The sequence below is a fragment of the Aethalodelphis obliquidens genome, unplaced genomic scaffold (assembly GCF_003676395.1).
Source record: "Aethalodelphis obliquidens isolate GAN/ISIS:26980383/991018 unplaced genomic scaffold, ASM367639v1 scaffold2, whole genome shotgun sequence".
NCBI classification, from domain to species: domain Eukaryota; kingdom Metazoa; phylum Chordata; class Mammalia; order Artiodactyla; family Delphinidae; genus Aethalodelphis; species Aethalodelphis obliquidens.
The window spans coordinates 43,000,390-43,024,200 of record NW_020837946.1 but is presented as its reverse complement, the minus strand read 5'-3'; the positions used below and the strand labels follow the sequence as shown (position 1 = coordinate 43,024,200).

Sequence of the window (23,811 nt, the reverse complement as noted above, 5' to 3'; positions counted from 1 at the left end):
TATGTTTACACATGTTTTAGAGAACAACTAAAAGGAAGTTATGTGTTTGCAGAGACCCAAACTTGGAGATCCTTATATCAGCCCCAAACCTGAGAATTCGAGGCAGAGGACACAGGTGGAGACGTTGTCATTCTAGATGCTCGGCTTAGCAGCTGACCTCCATGTTGCTAAACCCAGGGGACGCTTTTCTGTCCTCACCTTACTTGACCACTCAGAAACCTGCGCAGTTGACACCACCCTTTAACACTTCTTCCTGGGCCATGATGCCGACACACTTTGCTTGCTTCTTCCTACCTCCCTGCTATCCTTTCTCCATCCTCTGCTCCTCCTCTGCCACCAAACCGTTCAATGTTAAGTGTGGTCAGTGTCCGGATCTTGGTCTACTTTACCTACAGTTCTCAGGCTGTCCTGTGATGACCTCATCCACAGCTTCAATGTCCTTCTAGATATGTAGAACTTCTACACGCGTACCCTGTCCACACGTCTCCTCTGAGCTCCACACCCACGTGTACAGCCCACACTTGACTCTCCACTTGGATGTCTGGTAAGCTCTAAAAACTAGTTGTGTTCAGAAACAACTCATCATCTTTCTCCTGAAAGCTGCCCTTTTTCTAGAACTGGTGCATGCCAGAAAACTAGGAGCCACCTTTGACATTGCCTTCTCACCCCCACCAGTCCTCAAGCCTTGTTGATGCTTCCACCTAAATATTTCTCAAGTCTCATTGCTTCTTGCCATCTCCCACACCATCCCTCCTTTTCTCTCATTTGGATCCTCGCAGTAGATTCCCCAAATGGCTGCCTCACTTCAGTTCTTAACTCCCGTTTAATCCATATTCCCTACAGCAGTTTGAGTGGTTTGTCTTTTAATTGCAAAGCAGATCATGTGTTTGCCAACCTGAAAATCCTCTGATGGCTTTTCTTATAAAATCCAAATTTCTTAATGTAACCTATAAAGCCCTGGTTTCCCCATCTCTTTCTTTAACCCCATCTTATGCCACTCTTTCCTTACTTCAGCATTTTTGTTCTTCCAATAAGACAAGCTCTTTCCACACACTCAGGGCCTTCTCACTGGTAGTTCTCCATCTGGAAAGCCCCTTGAGCCAATGTCCCCCTCCCCCAAGTTCTTTGCGGGCTAACTCACCTTTTATGTCTTAGCTAAAATCTAAGCTTAAATGTCACTTCCCCAGGTAGGCATCCCTGAGGCCAGCCTTGACTAGATCTTCTTGGAATGCGTGCACAGAAAATCAATTGGTTCCTCTAAGTAGGTGGGACTTGAATCAAGCCTAGAATAATAAGGCAATTTTGGGTAGGAAAAGGCTCTAAATAATTTCCCAGAGGTATGCTTATATGTGTATCTATTATCATTTTATCCCTTCTCACATCTATATGCTCCTTCCTCTTGTCACATATTCACCCTCACAAAGCCGGTACTGATAGCAATGACCCCTGGTACCAGAGTAGCAGCCTTCTGTGAAAAAAGATGCCAGGACACCAAAAAAAGTCCTTCCCCTTCTACTAACTCCCTGTACTAAGGGCCCAGACAATGTCTGAGAAAAGCTCTACGAAAGGTAGATAATATGTTAAACATATTTTTTTCTGGTACTGTAAAATTTGCACAGAGACTAGCTTCAGTATTGACAGGGAAATTAAATTATCTTAACAGCTGCAAATAGGATGTTTCTCTTTGGCTCTCCCCATTCTGATTGTCATCAAGTTCTGTGGATGCTTCCTTCCCTAATGCCTTTATCTGCCTTAGTTTTCCCATCGTTGGTAATACCCCACTGTAGGCCTTCATCAGTTCAGAACTGGAATGCTACAGTAGATGCCAGTTACACTATCTTTTTCTGTCCCTTCCCCTCGACTGTATTTGCCACATTAAATTCTCTAAAACACCTTATTTATATAGTCATTCCCTGCTCAAAAGTCTTGACAACTCTCATTGCATTTATGATAAACACAAACTTTGCCTGCTAGTCTGGACCCTCTACAGAATGTCCCTAACATGTTCCAGGGTGGTGAGTTACTTCTTATAATTTTCTTTACTTTTCTTCTTCTTTTTTTTTTTAAATGTCTATTACGAGCAGTATTACATTCGTAGACCAAACACCATTACGAGCACCTTTTTTAGTCCTGTACTTTCAGAAGAGCAGCCCAGGCCCGCCCAGGATGAGGTACACTCGGGGAGGTGCAGTCTGTCAGGCTGTTTGATAAGTTTCCAAAATAGCTGGCCCCGCGCGTGGCGGGAGGGACGCGGCTGCTCAGAAGAGCCGCCCCACGTGCTTTCGGGGAAATAGTCTGGGAGCGAGAAGAAGCAGGATTGACAGGAAACCGAAAAGCGAAAGTAGAGATGGAGGGAGCAGTACGCAGGCGCGGGCCCGGGGCTTTCCAGCTGACCGCCCGCCCAGCCGCCGGTTCCCTCCCACAGCCTCTGCGAGGGCGGGATCCGCACGCTCGCCCGAGCCCGGCGTAGCTGGCCGGCGCCCTCCCTACGCAAGTCCGAGAATAGTGGCCCGGAACACGATGAAAGGCAGCGGGTGCCTCTTAACTTTGGAGGGAGGACTGGGGACGTTTTTAATTGCTTAATGTGCTGGAAACCTTTCTCATTCTCTTCCATCTTTTCTTTCTTTCCGTGGCCTGGAGACGTCCCTTTTTCCCCCTCACTTCTGTATCTACACAATCTGCACGCATGCTAACTCAGATCTCATTAGTTTTTCTAGTTCTAACCCTCACCCAGCTGGCCTGACTGCCCTTAATCCAGAGATAAGAGTGGAAGGTTGGCTGTTTCTTCAGCTGTCTTTTTCTAGATCTGCAGATGGGACTTTTCTCCTTTTTCTGGCGTCTTTTCGTCGCTCCCACTTCCCACCCCCAATCCCCACCTTCTCGCTCATGGTGATTATCCTAGAGGGAGTGGGGAAGAAGTATAATGGAGACGAATAATTTAGTCACCGGACCATGATTTTGAAAGTTTGGCAGGACCAGAGAAAATCATTTTGGCCCCACTTGCTATGTGTGTTATTTACTGAATGGTTCTGGGAGGCATGGACAGCGTTTCTTTGGGCTCTGCTCAACCATTCTGTAAAAGGCTCTATCTACTTAAGGTGACCTGGGGACCAACCTAAGACCTCCAGTGTGTGATGGGCCCCACCTTACTGGACCACAGCTTCTGGCCTCATAACAGTGAGCACCAGTCCCCAGGGCTGCAAGGGCACTTTACATAATTCCCAGAATGCAAAGGGGCATCTACTTTCCCGTTAGGAGAGGACAGGACGCGCTATATAATTTGCAGGCCCAGTGCAAAATGAAAACAGGAGGCCCCTTATTCAAACTTATTAAGAATTTCAAGAAGGCAAAGGCAGAGCACTAAACCAAGTGTGGAGCCTCTGACTGTTCTGCCCTTTGCAGATGCACACATTGCATACCTATGAGGTCCCTAGTAGGGGAATTGGAGGGAGGGGAGAGTTCTTCTATAGAAACCTTGTTACATGTTTACTTAAAACAAATGAAAACTTAGATATAATGAAGAAATGAAGTATAACACCACTCTTTCCTAAAGCATTTGCAATAAAATCCAGAGCCTTCCACTCTCCCAGCAGAGCCCTACACCATCTGATCTTGTCTCCCTCTCCTACACATCTTGTCCCACTCTCTCCATGCTCTTCTACACTCCCCACCCTGTGGACTCTTTCTGTTCCTCAAGTACCCCCAGCTTTTACTTGCCTGGGTTCTATGCATGTGTATGTTCTTCCTTTAGGATGCTGTGTTCCCAGCTGTGGCATGGACTTGCTTCTTCTCATTCTTTAGGTCTCAGCTCAAATGTCATCTCCTCAGAGAGACCTTCAATGACCATTTCTTCCAGTTACTCTTTGTCACATTTATATTCTTCATAGCACTTACTAAATCTGTCCTTTATTATGTGCTTGTCTGTTTTTATCTCTCCTCACAACAGGAGGAACTTTGTGCTGTGTTACAGCCTGTCTCATCTCAGGTTCCACGAGAGAACTAAGCCTAATGCCCGGGGCATCTGTGTGTTAATTACCTTCTCTCCTGTTTATCTAGAATGGCACTATGTACCATCCTTGGGAGAACTGAGAAAATAGTCAAGCAAATCACTTTCTGTGTTTTGTGGTTCAGATAGGAAACCCCGGTTGAAAAAGGCAATGCCTGATACATAGTCTCAAAAATATTTTTGAATGAATAACCCTGGGATAAGGTATCAGAGGTCAAATCAACCATTCAGACCTCAGCACAGGCTCTAGCCTATTGAGCTAGAATTGAGGGGGAGGACGAATAAGAACAGGTGTATTCCAAAAAACTTCAGTGAGAGCACCATTCCTCCACACGCCTCCAACCTTTCCCCCATCTCCACCCTGTCTGGAGGGCCTCTAGGGTTCTTTTTATCTGCAGCAGCCAGTGAGACACCTCAGTGGATGACTGTCCAGCCTAAGTAAGAGAGAGTTGTGTGGGACTTTTACCAGGGGCGGGAGTAATAAAGGCAATGAGTTTAATCACGGGGAATTAAGGGGAAATTTCAGGAACACTTGATTCATCTGTGGGTGGACAGATGCCTGGGATGCTACGCACACATGAGAAAGCTAAATTAAAGGGAAGTTAGAGCTAACGGACAGTCTAATTCCAGAGCATTTCTATAGTGTTTGGATGTCATGAGTGAGGTGAAGTAGAGGAAACGTCTTATGGTTTTTGAGCAATAGCAAGTGTGTTTTGGTTAATCAGTTTGAAGTAAAATATCGGGGACTGTTCCACAATTTTAGAGTTTGGAGGGTTATAAAGGGAATTCTAGCCTTGTCTTGAAGGCAGATCAAGGAGCAAAGGAAAGAAAGGAACTTACTACTGTCCTGTATGTCCTTTAGTTCAAACACTAAATCATTAACTAGTATTTATTAAGAGGCAGACTGTGCTAGATTTTAGGGATATAACTGTGAACAAGGGCTTCTTTGTCCCTGTACCTACAGAGCTTGCTTAGAGTCTAATGAAGACGGATGATACGCATTTATAACCAAGGTGATAAGAACGGTGCTGGGTAATGTAGAGGATACGGAGGAGGCATGATGTGATCTGAGCCCCACACATGTGCGTGTGTGTGTGTGTGTGTGTGTGTGTGTGTGTGTGTGTGTGTGTGTGTGTGTATGTGTTGGGCAGGAAGGCTTTCCAGAGCCTGAAGGATGTGTGAATGTTATTGAGGTGAGAGGGTAGGTGGGCTGGGGTTGGAGACCTGAGAGGATACAGCAGAGGGAGGCGAGAGTGAGCATGGGCCGTGAAAGAAACTGAAAGTAGTTCAGTCTTGGAGGAAGACAAGCTATTGTTGGGGAGAAGTGTTGAGAAATGAGTTGAAGACTAAATAATATATGACTTTGGAAAGATCTGTTGAGAATTAGAGTCTTCATCCAGAGGTGGGATTCTTAACTGTTTTTTGTGCCATGGACCCCTTCGGCAGTCTGATGAACCTATGAGCTCTTTCAAAGATTAATTTTTTTTGTTGAATAAACTAAAATGCATAAGATTAAATAGGAAACCAATTACATTGAAATACAGAGATCAAAATAGTAAAACCAACTTTGTGATCGAGTAATATAAGTGCTTCTTCATTAATGGCATTAAGTAAGATCTAGCAGTGGGTCGGATGAATGCAATTTCAAAGTCATGCTTAGCATAAGCAATATTTTGAGATAAGTGTACCAACTGTAATGTGACAAAAACGTGGTGTGGTTTACGGTTTGTTACCTTTATTCCTAATTGAAGGAAACTCTAAGTTTCAGTTAGAAGTTTGTGAAAATAAAGCTTTAACTTCTGCCATTCAAACTCATGACTCTCCAGAATTCTGTCCACATACCCGAGCTGAGGAGGGCCAATCCACAGCACCATGAGCCCTTTGAAGATTTTAAGCAGGGAGTAAAATGATCCCATTTATTTTAAATAGAGCCTTCTGTCTACATAAGAGGCCACATGGAATAGTTCGCTGTATTTACTCTAAGGATATTGTGGAGAACGTCCTTCATCATGTTTTCATAGTGTCCTCTTTGTGAGGACTCTGGTGGAAATGTTCTAGGTCTTACAGTGGTGGTTACACAACTGTATGGGTTTGTTGGAAAAGGATGAATTTTATTATGTGTAAATTATGCTTCAATAAGCCAGACTTTTAGAAGTGCAGTCAAATCAATGTTCACGGTCAACTTGAAAAAAAAGGAAAACTTGTCTGTCAGAAATTGGAATGTGTGCACAGTGAGACCAGTTTGCCCAGTTCGGACTATAATTTCCTGCTGTTGGAACACAGCACTAGGATGCTTTGACCCCTGATTCTCTTCCTGCTACTGCAGGGAGTACATGGGCCTCCTGAACCATTTGAGGTACAGAAAACTCCCTCAGCTTTGCCACAAGTATCCTCCCCGTTCCTGGTCCTTTGGGGAGCCTTCCTTGTTACCTTACGACTTTGAGGAAATCCACTGGCAGCTGCCTTCTTTCACCACTTATTCCAGATAAAGACATTGGTATTCAGTACAATTGGTCAAAGTGAGTCTTTACATTAAAAATAATTTGAAAAGGAATTAGCAAAATGGGCATCTGTGATAGGTCTTGGATGGTTGGAGGGAGAAGTGAAAAGGTGATTAATATTTTGAAAATAAGTTTCCATTTTGCTTCATTAAATGCTGCTTATTTGCTATTAGTTGGCAGAAAAAAAATATTCTGGGGTAGGATTTGGTGGAAATGTGGTCTAAATTCCCTTCCCATCGTATTTCCATCTCGGGCAGCACACCTTATCCTGATCTAAACAGGTATCCCCAAGAATCTCCTGACAAAATCCCATTACCCCCACAAAGATGGTTTCTGGAATGCAAGACTCACACCGCTGGAAATAACTCTTTACCCTGGGATCAAGAACTTGATTTTGATTTTCTGAATCTAAATAAAAAATAGCCGCTTACTGAACTCTTACTCTTACTGAGGCCTCTGCCTCTATTATAGGGAGTAAACTACAAATGTCCTTGTACTGTCTACCTCCAAATAACAAAGATGGCTGTGCTCACATATATGAACCTTGACATTCTTCTGCCAGGCTCTATATTTCAAGCTTTTCAAAATTCTTCTGAAATAAGTGAGAGTCCATCATACTTTTAATATTTTCCAGGGAATAAAAAGCTTCTGCAGGATTTCCCTGGTGGCACAGTGGTTAAGAATCCACCTGCCAATGCAGGGGACATGGGTTCGAGCCCTGGTCCAGGAAGATCCCACATGCTGTGGAGCAACTAAGCGCGTGCACCACAACTACTGAGCCTGCACTCTAGAGCTTGCAGGCCACAACTACTGAGCCCACGTGCCTAGAGCCCATGCTCCACAACAAGAGAAGCCACCGCAGTGAGAAGCCCGCACACCCGGACAAAGAGCAGCCCCCGCTTGACGCAACTAGAGAAAACCCATGCGCAACGAAGACCCAACACAGCCAAAAATAAAAAAATAAAAATATAAAAAGCTTCTGCAACATTTTTTGGTATCTAAATCCAATTGTTTATGAGTATTTGCTGGGAGGAAATTACCTCCTTAAACCAAGTTTAAAATTATTGCTTCTGCTGCCAATTCATATATTTGAATTTCAAGAAAATTGGGCTGATGAAGAGAAGTGGAGACTGGGAAAATGCACCTTCAGTTAGCCTGTGGTCCTACATTGAACAGACACCTTCACCCAAAGAATACTGTCAAGAGCTTGCAAAGGAGTAAGGGAATTGGCCTTGGGACAGGTGCAGAGTTTGTCCCATAGGAACAATCTAGGATCATGTGGCTGGGTATAAAAGATGAGATGGATAGGATGGAATCTCTCTAAGGGAGAAGGCAGGTTACATTAAAAGCTTTTTTTTTTTTTTTTTCTTTGAAATTTTTTCCATCAAACATTAGCTTCTCCTTGTTTGACCTACCTGGAAGATGGGAAATGGATTAAAGAAGTTAGTGAGGAACACCTCACAGGGGACTGCCATCTCTGACTCTGCAGTCAGGGCTTATCTTGGACACCAGCCTCAGGACATTTTGTGGCTGGTCATGGCAGATGCCTCAGCATCATGACTTCCTCACCTGGCTCAGCAGCTTCTCTAGGGCCTGGAGACATGGAGAGCTCCCCAGGGCTTGGGCACTGGGAGATCCCACACTATTACTAAGGGCAGCAGCTGTTCAATGGCACCACTAAGCATTCAGTCCGGGCAAGGGAAGGATCAAAGTAGACCTGCAGCCCGTATACATGCATTGCCATTCGGTAAACCACCTCCCCTCCTGCATCACCAGGGATGGAACTTCTCATCCTAAATTCCTTTCCCCTGACTCAGGTTGGATTCATGGGACCAGAGACTCTTAGAGCTGGAAAGGACCATAGCCCACCTAGCCTAACCTCTTCTAGAGAGGAAGAACACACAAGCCAGGGATCAAATCACTCACCCAAGGCCAGTGTTGTTATCTTCCTCCAGGTCCTCATTTCATGAGATTTTTACCCATGTGTCTGCTTTTAGCGCGGTTTGCCTGAGGTACCACCAGGAATGACTCTGGATCTCTCTCCCTAATAGGAGAGGTGTCCCTGGCCGTGGTACCCCAGCAGCTGTGAATTCTGACGTTAGGACAATGTTGACATAGCAACCAAGAGGCTTCCTAATTCACCCCTGGACACACACCGTGTGAATTGCTGCTGTTAATGCCCTGTCATTACTTCCATCTTGTATCTAGTGTGATGACTCTTACTTGCTAGAACTCAGGACATTAGCTTATTAGGCTTTTCCATCAGGCCATCCTGATGGTTTTTGAGAAATGTACATGTGACTTTGTTATTTTTGACCTGTTGTGAAATCTTAACACTTAAACCTGCTAGAGCCAAAATCATAAGTAACACAAGAGAAACAGAATCAGAAATGAAACAAATACATACAAATGAGTCTTTTGTTAATATTATATTAACATTGGTTTCTTAAAGTGTTTTATCTGAAGCTTTGGTTTTTAGCATTTCAATCATGACATTCCCATTTGGGGGTGTCATACCAGTGAGAGGAAAGCTTTGAACTTAACCATTTCCTGGAAATCGGTATATACAAAGCTGAAGAAACAAGATGTGATTGTTGGCAAAGATCAGTCTTTAAACTTTTTCATTTGCTTCCTTCTTTTGAGTGTCAAGAGCTTATCGTGTCATTCAGCAGAATAGGGAGACTTCATCTAAAATTGGAAAATGAAAATGACCTTTGAGCAAACTATTCTTTTGCAAGTAAGTCACCATTTCTTAGGTAAACATTCTCTTGTCTACTAAATACATACTTTACTTCATAATCTTTCTACCAATTAACTACTAAGTACAGTACTTACAAAAGTAACTAAGGTTGATCAATCTAAAATAAAACGCAACTTTAAAATAAATAAAAACGATTTTAAGGAGGCCTATTCATCCCATAAAAACGTAATGAAGAAATGGGTGTAAAATGTAGCAAAAGTCCTCTTACAACTAAATGATTTAAGGACAGTTAACATTGGAATAAGTTTTTCTATCCCTGGAAATCTTCGAGAGAAGGACTAAAAACCACTTGATTTACAGCCAGACACTAATCTCTTGGAGCTCAGGGTCCCTCCAAGAATCTATTATTCTGATGTACATGCATCCTAATGTAATTGGGGTTTTGAACTGTTTGACAATATTGGGGAATAATACTAGATAGAATGCATCCTAAAGCACATAGTAGCATATAAGATTATGACTCAGTTCTCAAAAGTATTATTATACTGCTATTGATTGTTGTTCATATACTACTTGAAGAAGCTCCCAGGATAGGACCAATAATCAAGAAAAATTGGAATTTGTGGTGCTTGAATTGCTAAAATAAAATATTAAACTAGACTTGCATATAATGACATATAAGTATTGTCTGCTACAGTGGGGAGAGTGGTGGAGATTGGTGGGGCTGATGGTGGAAGTAGGGGTGAAGTGTACTTGAGTAGGAGGATACAGAGATATTTTGTCCTTGGATGGCTTTTGATGGAAAGACCTCAAAGCAGTTCAAGTCAGTGAAGGTATCTGCTTCCAATGCCCCTAACATCAGCAACACGCAGGACCATACAGACGTACACCCCTTGTGTTATGCTCATGGATTTGTTCCAACAAATGTGTTTTCTCACTGCAGATCTTCACCCCTCGTTGATTCACACACCACCTTCGCTTCCTCAGAAATGCCCTTGACAGCAATGGAAAGAAAGGGGACATACCGCAGTTTCAATTGTTGTGGGACTCAGGTTTTCTCTCAGCACTGCGTACACACTTGGTGACATGGGAAGAAGGTCTGTTGGAGAATGTGTTTCCGTTGAATCACTTCGGCTTAAAGAGATGACAGGGTAAATATGGAAAGGGATTAAAAATAATAGCTTGTAGTGACTTACTGTGTTAGGAACTGTTAGGGCTCAGGGCAGGCCACTCCAAAATGTGCCTCAGTGGCATATCGATTATTTTGAATTAAATGACTTAAGTTACTTAAGAAAGAACCAACGCAGGAGGGACACTCTGACCCTCCTCTTTGCCTCCCTGAAAGCAGGAAATAAATCTCTTTTGTGAGAGGCGCCCTCCTTGCATCTGGAGGTGGAAGAACATCCTTCTTGCCAGAGACAGGGGATTCATTCGGGGCTGAGAAGCCTGTACAAATGAACCTTGTTACTTCTTTAATTTAATACCTCAGGCTCAAACTCTGTTTAGATTCTTCACGACTTAAGCACCCAAAGCCTAAGTATCTTTTTCCTGTCGATTCCTCACAAATTTATTGACCTTTTGTCCAAAAAAGAATAAAAGCTGCCTGTTTTGGCCATTTCTTCAGTCATTTCTATGAGACTTCTATGCACACGACTTAAAATTTGTTCCTTTTATCCTGTTAATCTACCTTGTGTCAATTTTATTATTAGTCCAGCCATAAGAACTGGAAGGGGTAGAGGGGGAAATTTCCATCTCCCCAACAGAACTCATTTCTAGGACTTCATCTATTTGTGACACTGAGATGCCTAATTCATCATTTGAAATCAGAGCTTTCAGCCTGCTATGGAATATAAGGCATATAAAAGGGCAACTTTAGAATTCCTTCGTGATGGGCTTCGTGGTGCATCCTGAAGACTAGCTTTATGTGTTAAAGGTAATGGGACATTGAGCATTAAAATGCTTTATTCTCCGTTATATGTACCCTGCTCTACTCTTAAATTTCCAGCTTTTTTTGGATAAGTTCAATAAGAACTATTTTACATGTGACTAAGATTACTTACATTGTTGAGATGGGGATAAATACAGAAGGGACATAACCTTTGTCTCCCCTTTCTGTTGGTCTTGAAACTGGAAAAGAAAGGTATGTTGGGGAAAAATGTTATTATTATTGATAAAATTAGAAAAAAAAGTCTAAAAAAGTATAAGTGATACTAAAAAGAAGAGATAATACAATTGTCTAGTGATTCACAAATTTTTTTAGTTGAATAGATGAAACAGCATTTTAGATGAGCATAAAATGTGCAAGAAGAGAGAAACAAATCTCTTGGCAGGCCTAACCTGACTTTACATATTAATGCTCTAAACTGTGTGAGAAAAATTGGGAACCAACTATATTACCTGTCTTCCATGTTACATTTAAATTTAATTATAAGGACAGATTTATTCATGGATTGGGGATTTATAGTAATGCAATTATTTTCATTAAAACTGACACCAATCATAATCTTATAATTACACAAAGTTTTGAGGCACAGACATCAGTGTTACTAAAAGCACTGCTGTGCTGTAGTAACAGTCATGTGCAAACCTCACCTTGGAAACCCCCCCAGATTTCTCTGGTATACTACGTTGAACTTGTGTGTGATCCAATAGTAAGGACCAACCGTAATTCTTCAGCTGTAATTTGTTGCATTGACATTTGTTATTTCATTCAGTCAGATGTAGAAACACTTAAAAGCCACAGGTTTTTGTGGTGGTTGTTGTCTTTTGTTTGCTTCAGAGGGGGATGAAGGAGGGTGGCAGAAAGTCACCACCTGTGAGTGACAGCTGTACGATATTCCACATGATGACGCTCATGTATTTAGTTGCTACAGATGAAATATTGTAATGGATTGTATATACTTCGATTTAAAGAAACAGAATAGTGAACTTATATTACAATTATATAGCTATTTCATGAATGTTCTTTTCATGTATTCAACAAATATTTACCAAATACCTGTTTTGGCCAGGTATCATTTTAGACCCTTAGGATACAACCAGAAAAGGCAGGTATGTCAAGACTTGTTATTGATAGGCTGCGAGGAAGGGTATGAAGCACAGACCCCCTTGTCCCCTCCCTGGTAAATGAACGATACTTTCTGAGTTGTGAGACTACAGTAAGTAAAAAATATAAAGCTTATCAACCCTGAGCTTCTTTTGTAAAAAACAGCCTTGCCTAACTTTTAACAGCTTTCTAATCATTACCTCCTCTTTCTTTTCCTCTCCCCAGGCATAGAGGTGAAGTTGGTGCCACTCCTATTAGAAAGGAGAAAACCGAAACTCTACCAGTGGCTGAGAGGCTCCCATGGCCATGGTGAAGTCCGTCTACAGCTACTGATTACTAAGTGCTCTGCTAGCTGGACAGCCCCAGCTCTTCCTTTTCAGGAACTGCTGACACACCACTTCATTTCTAAGGCTTTGACCTCCACATACCTCTTAGATCTTATAACGATAAAAGTAAACATAAAGGGAAGGACTTCATTTACTTTACTCCAATCTGAGATTATTTTCCAAAATCTTAAGAAGCAAAGCAAACGGAAAGAACCTAACCTTCACATGGCTGGCAGCTGTAGTGTTTACCGAAGGCTTTGTCTTTGGGAATATCAGGATAGAGGTACTTCAGAGGGTTTTCAGGAATGTTTTCAGCCATAATAACCTTGTAGTCTCGAAGGATGTCAGCAAATGGCAGAGCAGACAACCGGCCTTTGTTGTAGGGCTCTACAGAGTGGAATCTCACTTCTCCTGGAAAAAGAGAAAACAGAGAGAATATTCAGGTTCCTGCAGGCATTCTTTGTGGCCATTCTTCCTACCCACGTTATCTTCATGTCACTTGTTGTAAAACAATGCCAGCCCTTCTCTGCATGTGGACAGTACAGATTGCCACGTGATACAGGACACCCACATAGGCTGTGAGAAATTCATGCTACCCTCCTCTGAAACAACTGTAACAACTAATATTCAAGCCCACTGAACACATAAAAGAACAGCAAGCCACACACTTCTGAAGATGGAAAGACCAGTAACCAAACACAATACTAATTTCACATGAATACATAATAGTGAGCATGTACCATTTTCAGAATGGTCCACCCAGGTGAAAGTTATTCCTCCAAGGTGGCTTTCACTGAATCTTAACAAAAAGGTTCCCGGCATTTTATCCTTTAGCAAGAGTCGTTCCTTCTCTTTGCTAACAAAGCCCATGACATACCTAAAAATAGAACATGCATAGTTTTATCTGATCCAAGATTATAATTTATTGCATTTGCATTTATTGCTTTCACAAAGAACAGACCTGAATTTTTTGTGATATAATCAAAAGTCAGTAGTGCCTGAAATACTCTTATACAGATTAAAGTAAGTATTAATACTCTATAAAGTGTAAGAAACTGCAACTACTTTCCACACTATGACACTAGATATGCTTAAAAAGGAAAGAAAAGAAAAAGGGACTACTATAAATAATGCAGTTATGAACATTGGGGTGATGTGTCTTTTCAAATTAGAGTTTTTATCTTTTCTGGATATATGCCCAGGAGTGGGATTGCTGGATCATATGGTAACTCTTTTTTTTTTTTAAAGAACCTCTGTACTGTTCTCCATAGTGGCTGCACCAATTTACATTCCTACCAATAGTGTACAAGGGTTCCCGTTTCTCCACACCCTCTCCAGCATTTATTATTAATGTTCATAGCAGCCCTATTTACAACAGGCAAGGTATGGAAGCAACCTAAGTGTCCATCAACTGATAATTGGCTTAAGAAGATGTAGTATATATACACAATGGAAGCTTAGCCATAAAAAAGAATGAAATATTGCCATTTGCAGCAACATAGATTGACTTAGAGGATATCATACTAAGTGAAGTCAGACAGAGAAAGACAAATATTATATGATATCACTAATATGTGGAATCTAAAAAATAATACGAATGAATTTATTTACAAAACAGAAACAGACTCTCAGACATAGAAAACAAACTAATGGTTACCAAAGGGGAATGGGGGTTGGAGGGAGGGATAAATTAGGATTTATGTTGGGATTAACATATACACACTACTGTATATAAAATAGATAACCAACAAGGACCTACTGTATAGCACAGGAAACTATACGCAATACTTTTTAATAACCTATAAGGTAAAAGGATCTAAAAAGGAATATATATATACACATATATATGTATATGTATGTATAACTGAATCACTGTGCTGTACACCTGAAACTAACACAATATTGTAAATCAACTATACTTCAATGTTTTTAAAAAGGGAAAAAAATTGACAGCATAAAAATAAGAACCTAATGAGTTCATATAGAAAATATAGGCTGTAACTCACCCATCAATCCAAAGGGGAAGAATGTGTTTCTTAATTAGGTCTAATATTGCTTCAAGCCATGTCCAAAAGGTAAATGATTTACCAGGTAAGTGCTCCTATTGGAATAAACAAACATGCTAGGACAATGATTATTTCAATAGTAATGTTAGTATGATAATTCAAGTTCCTTTTTTCAATGAAATATTTCCTTTAAATGAAAAAACAGTTTCGAATTTCTTCTTAAAATAACCTTATCCAGGAAATCCTCGAAATCCCAAATTATAATATGGAGGCTTAAAAAGGAATACTAAAAAAAAATCGAAATGATGCTACCCCTCCCCCTGTTTGTACCTTGCAGAACTTGGCCCACGTGAGATGACCATCACCGTAGCTAGACTGGACTAAAATGAAAGAAAAGAATGAGATTTTTATTAAACAATTAGACTCCTCAATTTGGTGCTCAATTTAGATCTCCCCCCCTACCACTGCTAAGCATTTCCTAAGCACGTGCTATGGGTTTACAGTGCATTTAATGCTAGAAACAGTAAAAATAAAAGATATCATGAAATTTTTTTATCTAGGAAAGAATTCTTTTCAATGGAGGAGCTAAAGTTAGCCTTAGGAAGTGGGTGGGTGTCTAGAACAAGACCTCCATGAATGGATAGGATATAAATTGTCAGAGGAGAAGGAAGAGGCCACTCCAGTAGCAAGAATAATGTAGGATGAGGTGTAGTGGATATGAACACAGCTTATATAGGAGAAAGGAAGTGCAGCCTAATGTTGGTAAATAAACATTATAAAATAAATTTGTGAAAGCCAGAATGCCAGAAGTCTTGAATACTGTCATGAAAAGAATGAACTAGAGATCCACTTGGCGATAAGGAACCACTGACTGTTTTTTTTGTTTTTTTTTTTTCCACTGACTGTTTTGATCCAGGACAATGAAAAAAGAGGTTCTATCTAAAATTTAAGGAAATTATGAGAAAAATTTGATGAAGACCCGAAAGGATATGGCTGCTATTTATACTGTATATATTTAAAAGATTTATTCACTCAGTAACAAATACTTATTGAATGCCTACTCTTGTGGTTTATGAATTAAATAAGGATCAAAAAGGATATTTACATTAAGTAAATTTTGTAATATTTCCAATTTATTTAAACACTAATTGATCGGATAGTAAGTACAAGGGTGACCCAGCATCACTTGTAAGTCAAATTTAACCAAACACACACGATTCTACTACTGCTGCTCAAAATCATCTTTGGCTCTACTTTAACCAGAAATGTATACAAGTTCAATTTTAACTCTTTTCTTGGTGCCAAATGTGTTCACCCCATACTTGTCAAAATATACACGTCTTTTAAAATTCTTTTATAAAAAGCTTACACTGTAGTCACTACATGGAGCACCAGTGACTATTTTGCAAACTTTAGAAATATCAGTCAAAACTGAAATTTTCTCGATATGAAGAATTAAGTATTACCTGGATAGTTTTTAAATTTATAATAAATTTCCTGATCCTGGGATCAGCTGTTTTCCAGTTGGTTAATGACCATTGCAATATTAATATGAAGATCAAGGCACCATTAAGGCTTCACAGTACATTCAGTGGAAATGGCATAAGAACACCCTGGAGGCTGGAGTGTGGAGTGGAAAGGAAGGGGCTTTAGAACTGGACAGCCCTGGCCTGCATCTTGGCTCTAGTATGTACTAGCTGTGGCAAGTCACTTAGTCTCTGAACTTAAGTATCCCCATGTATAAAATGGATAGAATGAAGAATTATCCTCAATATTCTGCCTTAAGGAAATTTTGTGAGAAAGATACTATAGCATTTAGCCCTATGCCCAGCGATGTAGTAGGCACTCAATAAATTGTGATGATCATTATTATTATTAATAGCAATCTCACCCTCATTCTTTAAAACGGTTGAGTACCAAAAACAGGGGCAAGTCCTCCACATCTACCAGATCTTACCTGTAAGTTTTTCGACCAGCATATTGAGTTGATCTGAGTTCAGGCCACGGCCAACATATGATGAAAACTGCCAGCTCATCACTTCCAGGAGTTGACTCAAAGTGGCAGACGGAGGGTTATTAAAGAAAACCAAGTTCTGAAACAGAGTTGTAGTGATGATTATATGTATTAATCACATTGAACCCACTGTAGTTCAACATACAGGATTCCTGATTTAAACTCCTTAGGCCAGCCTCAGTTAATAATACAGAACTATTGTCTCATCTCTGTTGTGCTTTTATAGTAAGACTGATTTTGCCTTTTCCTAAAGAGTCCCTTGTTCTTTGAGTCTAATATAATATATGGCTCTATCTTATCTTTGAAAGAATCACTGTGTAGCTCTTTAACTTTCCCTAGACTATAGTCTATCAACCAACTCATACAAGTACTGAACACTGTTCAACAAGTTAGACAAATACTCTCTTCTAAAATAATATTAATCTTAAACAAAACCTATATCATGTTATTTAATTGGTTTATCATGGATTGGTACAAGTTATACCTTGACCAGACAAAGCATCCCAAAGCACAAAGACAGTTAAGTCCCAGGCTAAGGAAGGGGACCCTACAATATGAATCATAATTAACCTGGGACTCCTGTTTTATGGATAGGACTGTAGTCTTTTCTTATTTTGCTCTAGACAAGAGGATCTTTGGTATGATCAACTGCAAGTAAGATTGTTTGTACCAGAAAATGGGTCAACGGTGGTGGAACAGAAGACTTCACCTCAGATTACTGGAAAGCAGAAGGTGTGAAAGCCGAGAAAGATGTTTTAAGAAAGGGAGGGTGGGGGGAGGAATTAAGAAATCCATTGCAGTATGGGGAGAAGGCCTTTGGCGAACCTGAACTAAGCTGGGCAGCAAGAAAAGGAACCAATTCAAGAGACTTCAGAAGGTGGCAATAAAAGAGGACACAGCATCCAAGAAGGAGTGAGAAATAGGTAGGAGAGGAATGGAGAGAAAGAATTTCTAGAGGGGCAGTTTTCCTTGAACCTAAGGATTATGTCTGGACAAATGACCAAAAAGCAGAGAACATAATCAAGGTCTAGGAGCTTAGGTTTTGAAGCAGAATAGAGTTAGGAAGAGAAACCAGAGTTACTTGTTCTGCTGGACTCTGTATGTAGGCTGTGCATTTATGTGTTAGGAGCTGTATATGAAATACATCTCCAGATTCCTCATCCAAGACTAGAGCAGAATCTGAGATGGTTAGTGTGACAACTTTTGTGGCTTTTTTATAGAAGAAGGATGCTGAAGAAAGCTAAGTGTAGCAGCACAGCACTCTGAGGCTGGAGGACAGAGGAGTATCCCATCTTCCTTCCTACATCCTGGAATTGGATGAAAAGCTCCAAATGTGTAGCTCCTAATGGGGAATGACATTAAATCTCAGAAGTGTTGGCTGTTCTTGGCTTTACAGACCAGGTAACTTTTCTAGTGAGTTCTGTTCTCACTGCAGGCTGAGAGGAAGTAAGGCACAGGGCACTCTGTACAGCGTTCCTTTCTGCAGTTAATCTCCCTCAGATGCCAGGGCACCAGAGGATGAGAAGGAACAGGGCTGAGTCATTTTCCATGCTGTTTCCTTATTAGGCACATTAAAACAAAAGCGAAGGAACTTGGAGCTACTCATCATGACTATTCCTATTGCTAGGACCTGAGGTAAAAGAATTCTTCCCTTTGGAAGAAACACTTGCTTTGAATCAAGAAGAAATATTTACATCTGACCTATTTTCTCTAGACCTTGGTGGTTTCCAGGACAACACACTGGGGTTTTGTAAGAGGGAGCAAGGGGAAATGCTGACTCATCTTTTTTGCCACACCCTTCCTTGGCCTTCTGTTAAGAAGAGCTTCTATTCTCTGCTTGCTTTGAAACTTGAGGCCAATTTTTGTTCCATATCTTAAATAACCACCAGATGGCATTAAAACCAAATTTGAGCCTAGAATGGATTAAATCTATAATCAACTTGAAAATTTGAATAGTGTCGTTAGGCGAGATTGATGAATATTCTAGTCACTTATTTGAAACCAATTCTCTACCTTTGTGGAAGAGCCTATGTGGATAAGGTGTGGCCAGAAGTAGTTGAGGAGGTAAACACAACAGTCAGACATCAAATTCTGGAGAGAGGAGTCTCCCCAGAGCCTAGTTAACAGAGCCACAGGATGGCCCTAGAACTCTCTGTGATGTACAGAGTTGGGAGCTGACCAGACTGTCATAAATAAAGAATACCTGTCTGTCACTTCTGCTAGCCAGAACTCTCTCAGGGTCCAAGTACATCAGAACATATTACTTTAAATATGACATGAGGGAGGAATCATACAACTGAATATATTGGAATTTTGGAATAAACAATCCACAAAGACATGCCAAAATTTATACACACACACACACACACACACACACACACACACACACACATCTTTTGGGGCAGATGGGTTTTGTTAACAATAAAGCAAATCAAATAGAATTAAAGGAGAAGAAACAGGAATAGAGAGAGACTGTACCTGGGAATCATTGGTTGACACGTTGTACCAAATGATGGATGCCCAAGCGTTAGGTAACTGACTGACATTGGAAATCATCACCACAGGTAATGAGCAGGTCTGGTTAAAAAGAAAAATAGCACAGTTATTACAGGTAGTAGTACCTTACACTGATTTTACACTTGGCCCTCTTCCCTAAAGGGTCATCTCAAGCCAACCCCACTTCTCCAAGGCAGTGGTGTCTATACTGCCTTGGTCACTAAAATGATTCATGAAGGCACTGGAACCTTCTGAGCATATATGAGTCAAGGTACAGGGAGGAAAGGAGCTATACAAATAGGAATCCTTTCAGAGTGCTTGGTCAGTCAGCTCCAATATCTTCCTTGACATTGTGGAGGTATTTTTACTTTCTTATGTCATGTACTGCCTAAAATGTAACTAATTAGAGCTTGTATTGACTTAGCAAATTTCCTCTTAATAAATTACATTAAGAGTCTAATTTAAAACTTATCTCTGGAATGGATTAATATATTCAAATTATGATCTAACATCTAATTAATGTCAGTATCAGATATGGGAGTTTTAATTGTAGAAGATGGAGAGGCAAGCGATCTTGGAAAACAAAGCATTATGGGAGATAGAGCTGCCTCATCTGTTGTCATGGCACCCAACTTAGTACTTTCGTGCTGAAGTTTTCAACCTTATGGAATAAACAGGCTTCACAGACTAGTCTGGGACTCTAACCAACTTACATTAGCCCCTTCCCATTAACAGAGGTTAGGTTGCTTGTAGACAGTGAAATACCCACCTGAGGAACTTAATAGCTCATGGAAACAGACATTTAAGGAAAAGAGATGAGGAAAGAATCCATGGAAAATTTTATAAACATGTTTACATTCGTTAAGATAAAAGAGCAAAGGCAGAACTCTAAAAAAACATATCCTACAAATAGGACCATATTCAATCATGTGAAATTGTGTTTGTTCATTTATGCACTCATTCATTTATTCAACAAATGTTGAGCATCTATTATGTGCTAGGCATTGTGCTAGGCACAGGTAATGGAGGGATAAAGGTGTAATGTCCTGCCTTCAAGAGCTCATTGTCAATCATGTTCAACTTAATCCCCAGTTTCCTTATTCCTTCTTTGAGTTCAATAGTAACAGTTATAAGAGGATCAAAACAATGTACCGTTAATGTTCCTATCATTGGTCTTTGCTCATTATACTATGAAAACCTTTCTTCTGAGGGATTTTTACGTACACGTTAAAATTTTGAAAATATATCATACATGACATGGTTCAAGTATACTTATTTCTCTTTAGGCTTTCCTCTGAGTATCCATGACTCAGAGAACCCCAGAAAACAAACAAACAGACAAAAAAACAGTCTGGGAAACAAATTATTCAATAAGTCTTGAATTATAATGACTGTGAGATTTTATCATTTATATTTAACCAGAATAATATATGTTGACGAATCAGTGACTATTTGACATACTGATTTCCTAAATTAAAATAAAAATGATGAATAAGGAATGTACTAAAACCTAGAAAATACTGAGCTTTCATCTTCAAATGATGACCAATTCCTGAAAATGTTATTAGTAAATAGTAGATATTCCTTGAAATACCTACCTCCAAATCTATGGTGAGGCCGTAGAGGCAGATCTGTGTCTCAAATGTTATGGAATGAAGCTCCTCAGTCACCATGTGACAGCCCTAAGGGGAGAAAGAAATTGCTATCTTACAAATACATAGTTGTTATCTATTATTAGGCATGCTTTTATAAACATTAGTAAATTCTTAAAGTAAATACCCTCAAACACCTCCTATTATGGAACATTCCTTCTTATTATTTAAAAGCTTATTTAAAGTATATACAGAGTTTGAGAAATCTTCATTTCCACAAACAGAATGATTTTAAGTCTCCAAAACAATATAATTTCTAGTTTTTACAATTCCAGTATATTTTCATCAGTTGAATTCAGACAAGTTTTTCCTTATTTTTAATTTTGGAAGTTAGTCCTTTTGACTTACCAACCATTAATAAAAGCAAGCCATATGTGTGTAGCTATAAAAGAAACAAGTCAATGTCATAATGGATTTTTTTTTTTTAAAAAAGCAAGATTTCCTTCTGGTTAAACATGGTAGGTGTAAAACGAGTACTTTCCCCAGCTCCTTCCAGAAACTTCAGTAAAGTAATAGCTAGGGTTTTATTTACTTTCCAGGAAAATAAAGCTGTAATCTAGGTCTCAAAATGAGAGGTGGGGGAGTGTGGAGCGAGGGTGGCAGTAGGGGTAGTGTGTCTCAGAACCTGGGGTTGGAAACACTGGGCCCCCTGAGTCCGGAGTGAGGGCTGAACAGGAGGAGCAGTTACTAGCCCCAGCCCTTGCAACGCGGTTCCCAACATTCCCCGACACTGGTGGGAGACAGGAAGTTTACTCTCTGGAGCGGATGTATCAGAGGAACTAGAGAGGCTCTCTGCATTTTGGATACAAGGGCAAGATGAGGGCAGGGTGAGGTACTGTGCAGGAGGATCCTGTCAAATCTAGGGGAAGCCCATGCCCCTGTCTCTGCTTGACACCTCCAGGAGAGATATCCGGGAGGTAACCAGACCAAGGGAGAAACAACTTACAGATACTGCCTTTAGGGACCCCCCAGTGAGACAGCCAGGTCCTAATAATCACTCTTAAGTCTAAATCCCTACCATGCACACAGAACTTCCAGTTTTTTAGTGCTCTTAAACAGTAAACTAACGGTCATCCAGCATTTGACAAAGCTTCTCACATGAAACGCAGATACAAAAATCAACAACCAAGAACTCAGAAAAAAAGAGAGAATGCAAAAAGCAAACGAAAAGTTTAAAAAAACTATACTAAAAAAATATTATAATAAAAAAAGTATATCAGGCTCAGTTTTATACATTAGCTCAACAAATAAATGGCATAGGAAAGGGGCAAATCAACCACTGTAATGGGTGAACATTGCTTGGATACTGATTTGCACAAACCAGCTGTAAGAAGATCTTTTCAAGATAGTGGAGAAATTTGAACAAATAATGGAGTTTAATTAAGGAAAGGTTTTAAGTAAATGCTATTTTCGTTTTTTTTTGTGATAAGTGTATTGTGGTTAGGTGTTTTAAAAATGTTTTCTTCTAGATAAGAGATACCTACCAAAATATCAATGAGTAAGATGCTATACTATCTGGAATTTAAGTACTCCAGGAAAAATATGTGTGTTTATGGGAAAAATAGATTAACTAAGACAGGGAAAATGTTAATTATTGTTGAAGCTGGGTGATGTAAAAATGAAGGTTCATTGTATTTCTCTATATACTTTAGTATATAGTTGTATATACATATATGTTTTGTTCATTAAAAAGTTCTTAAAGATGTTTAAAAGACTTCAGATGTTACATCCTTACAGATGTAACCAATACATTACATCCATGAAAGGAGAATAGTATACTACCAAAAGGAACATTCAGAAAAGAATGATGAACAATTAAAAATATAATAAGAGAAATAGACAAAACAACAGAAGAGCTGAAAGTAGGGCTGAGGAAATGTCCCAGAAAGTAAAACCAAAAAAACAAAAAAACCCCAAAGAAATAAAAAATAGGATAGAAAAGATAACAAATAAAGAATCAACAAACTCAAAACAACAAACAGAAGTTCCAGAAAGAGAAGAGAGGAAATGGAGTAGAGGAACTATCAAAGGCATAACCCAATGGTAACTCTTATACATTCTGATGGGAGTTGGTACAATCACTTTTTGAGAATAATGTCTCAATACCTAGTAAAGTAGGAGATGCACTCACTCCCCAGGATGATGGTGAGAGTAAGTTTATAAAAACCAGAAAACAAAAAAACAAAACACGATTGTGCAACAGGATCAGAGGGCAATCAGCCCAGATTGGAGCAAGAGATGGAGGGTTCCCAGAGGGATGTTGCCAAAAAGAAAGAAAAAGACAGAAATTCAGATGGACCTGTATGACTATATTTTAAGGACCTTTCAAGTTCTGGAGGAAAGTTTGGGGCTACATTAGTAACAGGTACATAAAATAAATTGATTAAATAAAAAATCTGAGGCAACTAATAAATCCAGGGAAAACTAAAATAATACAAGAATGGAAATATAATCATACTATGTTATATGGTTCAGCTGTTAACAATTTTTATATAATCATAGTAATGTAAACATTGAATATATTAACTAACCAAAACACATTATATGATAATATTGTGAAGATGGGTGAAATTAATATGCATGAAGAGCTGGTATAAGAGAGCCATAGCTTAATTTAAAATGGGTAACCATCAAGGTACTACTGTATAGCGCAGCGAACTCTGCTCAATATTATGTAACAACCTAAATGGGAAAAGAATTTGAGAAAGAATAGATACATTTATATGTATAACTGAATCACTTTGCTGTACACCTGAAACTAACACAACATTGTTAATCAACTATTCTCCAATGTAAAATAAAAAGTTTAAAAAGAGAGAGAGAGCCACAGCTTAATCTTTTATAGAAATAATTCAGGAGTTAAGTGTATAAAATAAAAAAATCAGGAAGTATCAGTATGATATTAGCATGATATTTATAGCTCAAAAAATGGTCATCTCTGGGGAGTGGGTTTGGAGCGGGAAGGAGTGGGACAGAAATTGCTGTTTTTCCATGATGAAATCTGACAGCAACTTGCTATGTGCCCAGGACCAGCAGTACTGTCATCATCTAAAAGCTTGTTAG

General features: G+C 39.7%; 1 protein-coding gene and 1 long non-coding RNA gene across 3 annotated transcripts in view; one reads left to right on the top strand and one right to left on the bottom strand.

Annotated features, from left to right (window-relative positions):
- Positions 1–8,921: 8,921 nt before the first annotated feature.
- The window catches only part of STAT4 (signal transducer and activator of transcription 4), a 92,389-nt gene continuing 77,499 nt past the window's right edge, over positions 8,922–23,811 (bottom strand). Inside the window, exons 15-24 of one of the 2 annotated variants that reach the window (XM_027125495.1) lie at positions 20,695–20,778; positions 19,079–19,177; positions 16,544–16,679; positions 14,917–14,966; positions 14,587–14,681; positions 13,321–13,457; positions 12,800–12,991; positions 11,269–11,335; positions 10,234–10,342; positions 8,922–9,195 (exon numbers count right to left, since the gene is read on the bottom strand). In XM_027125495.1, coding sequence (XP_026981296.1) covers positions 9,169–9,195; positions 10,234–10,342; positions 11,269–11,335; positions 12,800–12,991; positions 13,321–13,457; positions 14,587–14,681; positions 14,917–14,966; positions 16,544–16,679; positions 19,079–19,177; positions 20,695–20,778 — 996 coding nt within the window. In that variant the 3' untranslated portion in view covers positions 8,922–9,168. Of the gene's footprint in view, positions 9,196–10,152; positions 10,343–11,268; positions 11,336–12,799; positions 12,992–13,320; positions 13,458–14,586; positions 14,682–14,916; positions 14,967–16,543; positions 16,680–19,078; positions 19,178–20,694; positions 20,779–23,811 lie in introns of those variants that run through there. The other variant, XM_027125492.1, reaches the window with a different exon arrangement.
- Positions 9,132–12,810, top strand: LOC113630301 (uncharacterized). Its single transcript, XR_003436889.1, has 3 exons — positions 9,132–9,244; positions 10,152–10,359; positions 12,480–12,810. It is a non-coding gene; the product is annotated as an uncharacterized LOC113630301 (long non-coding RNA).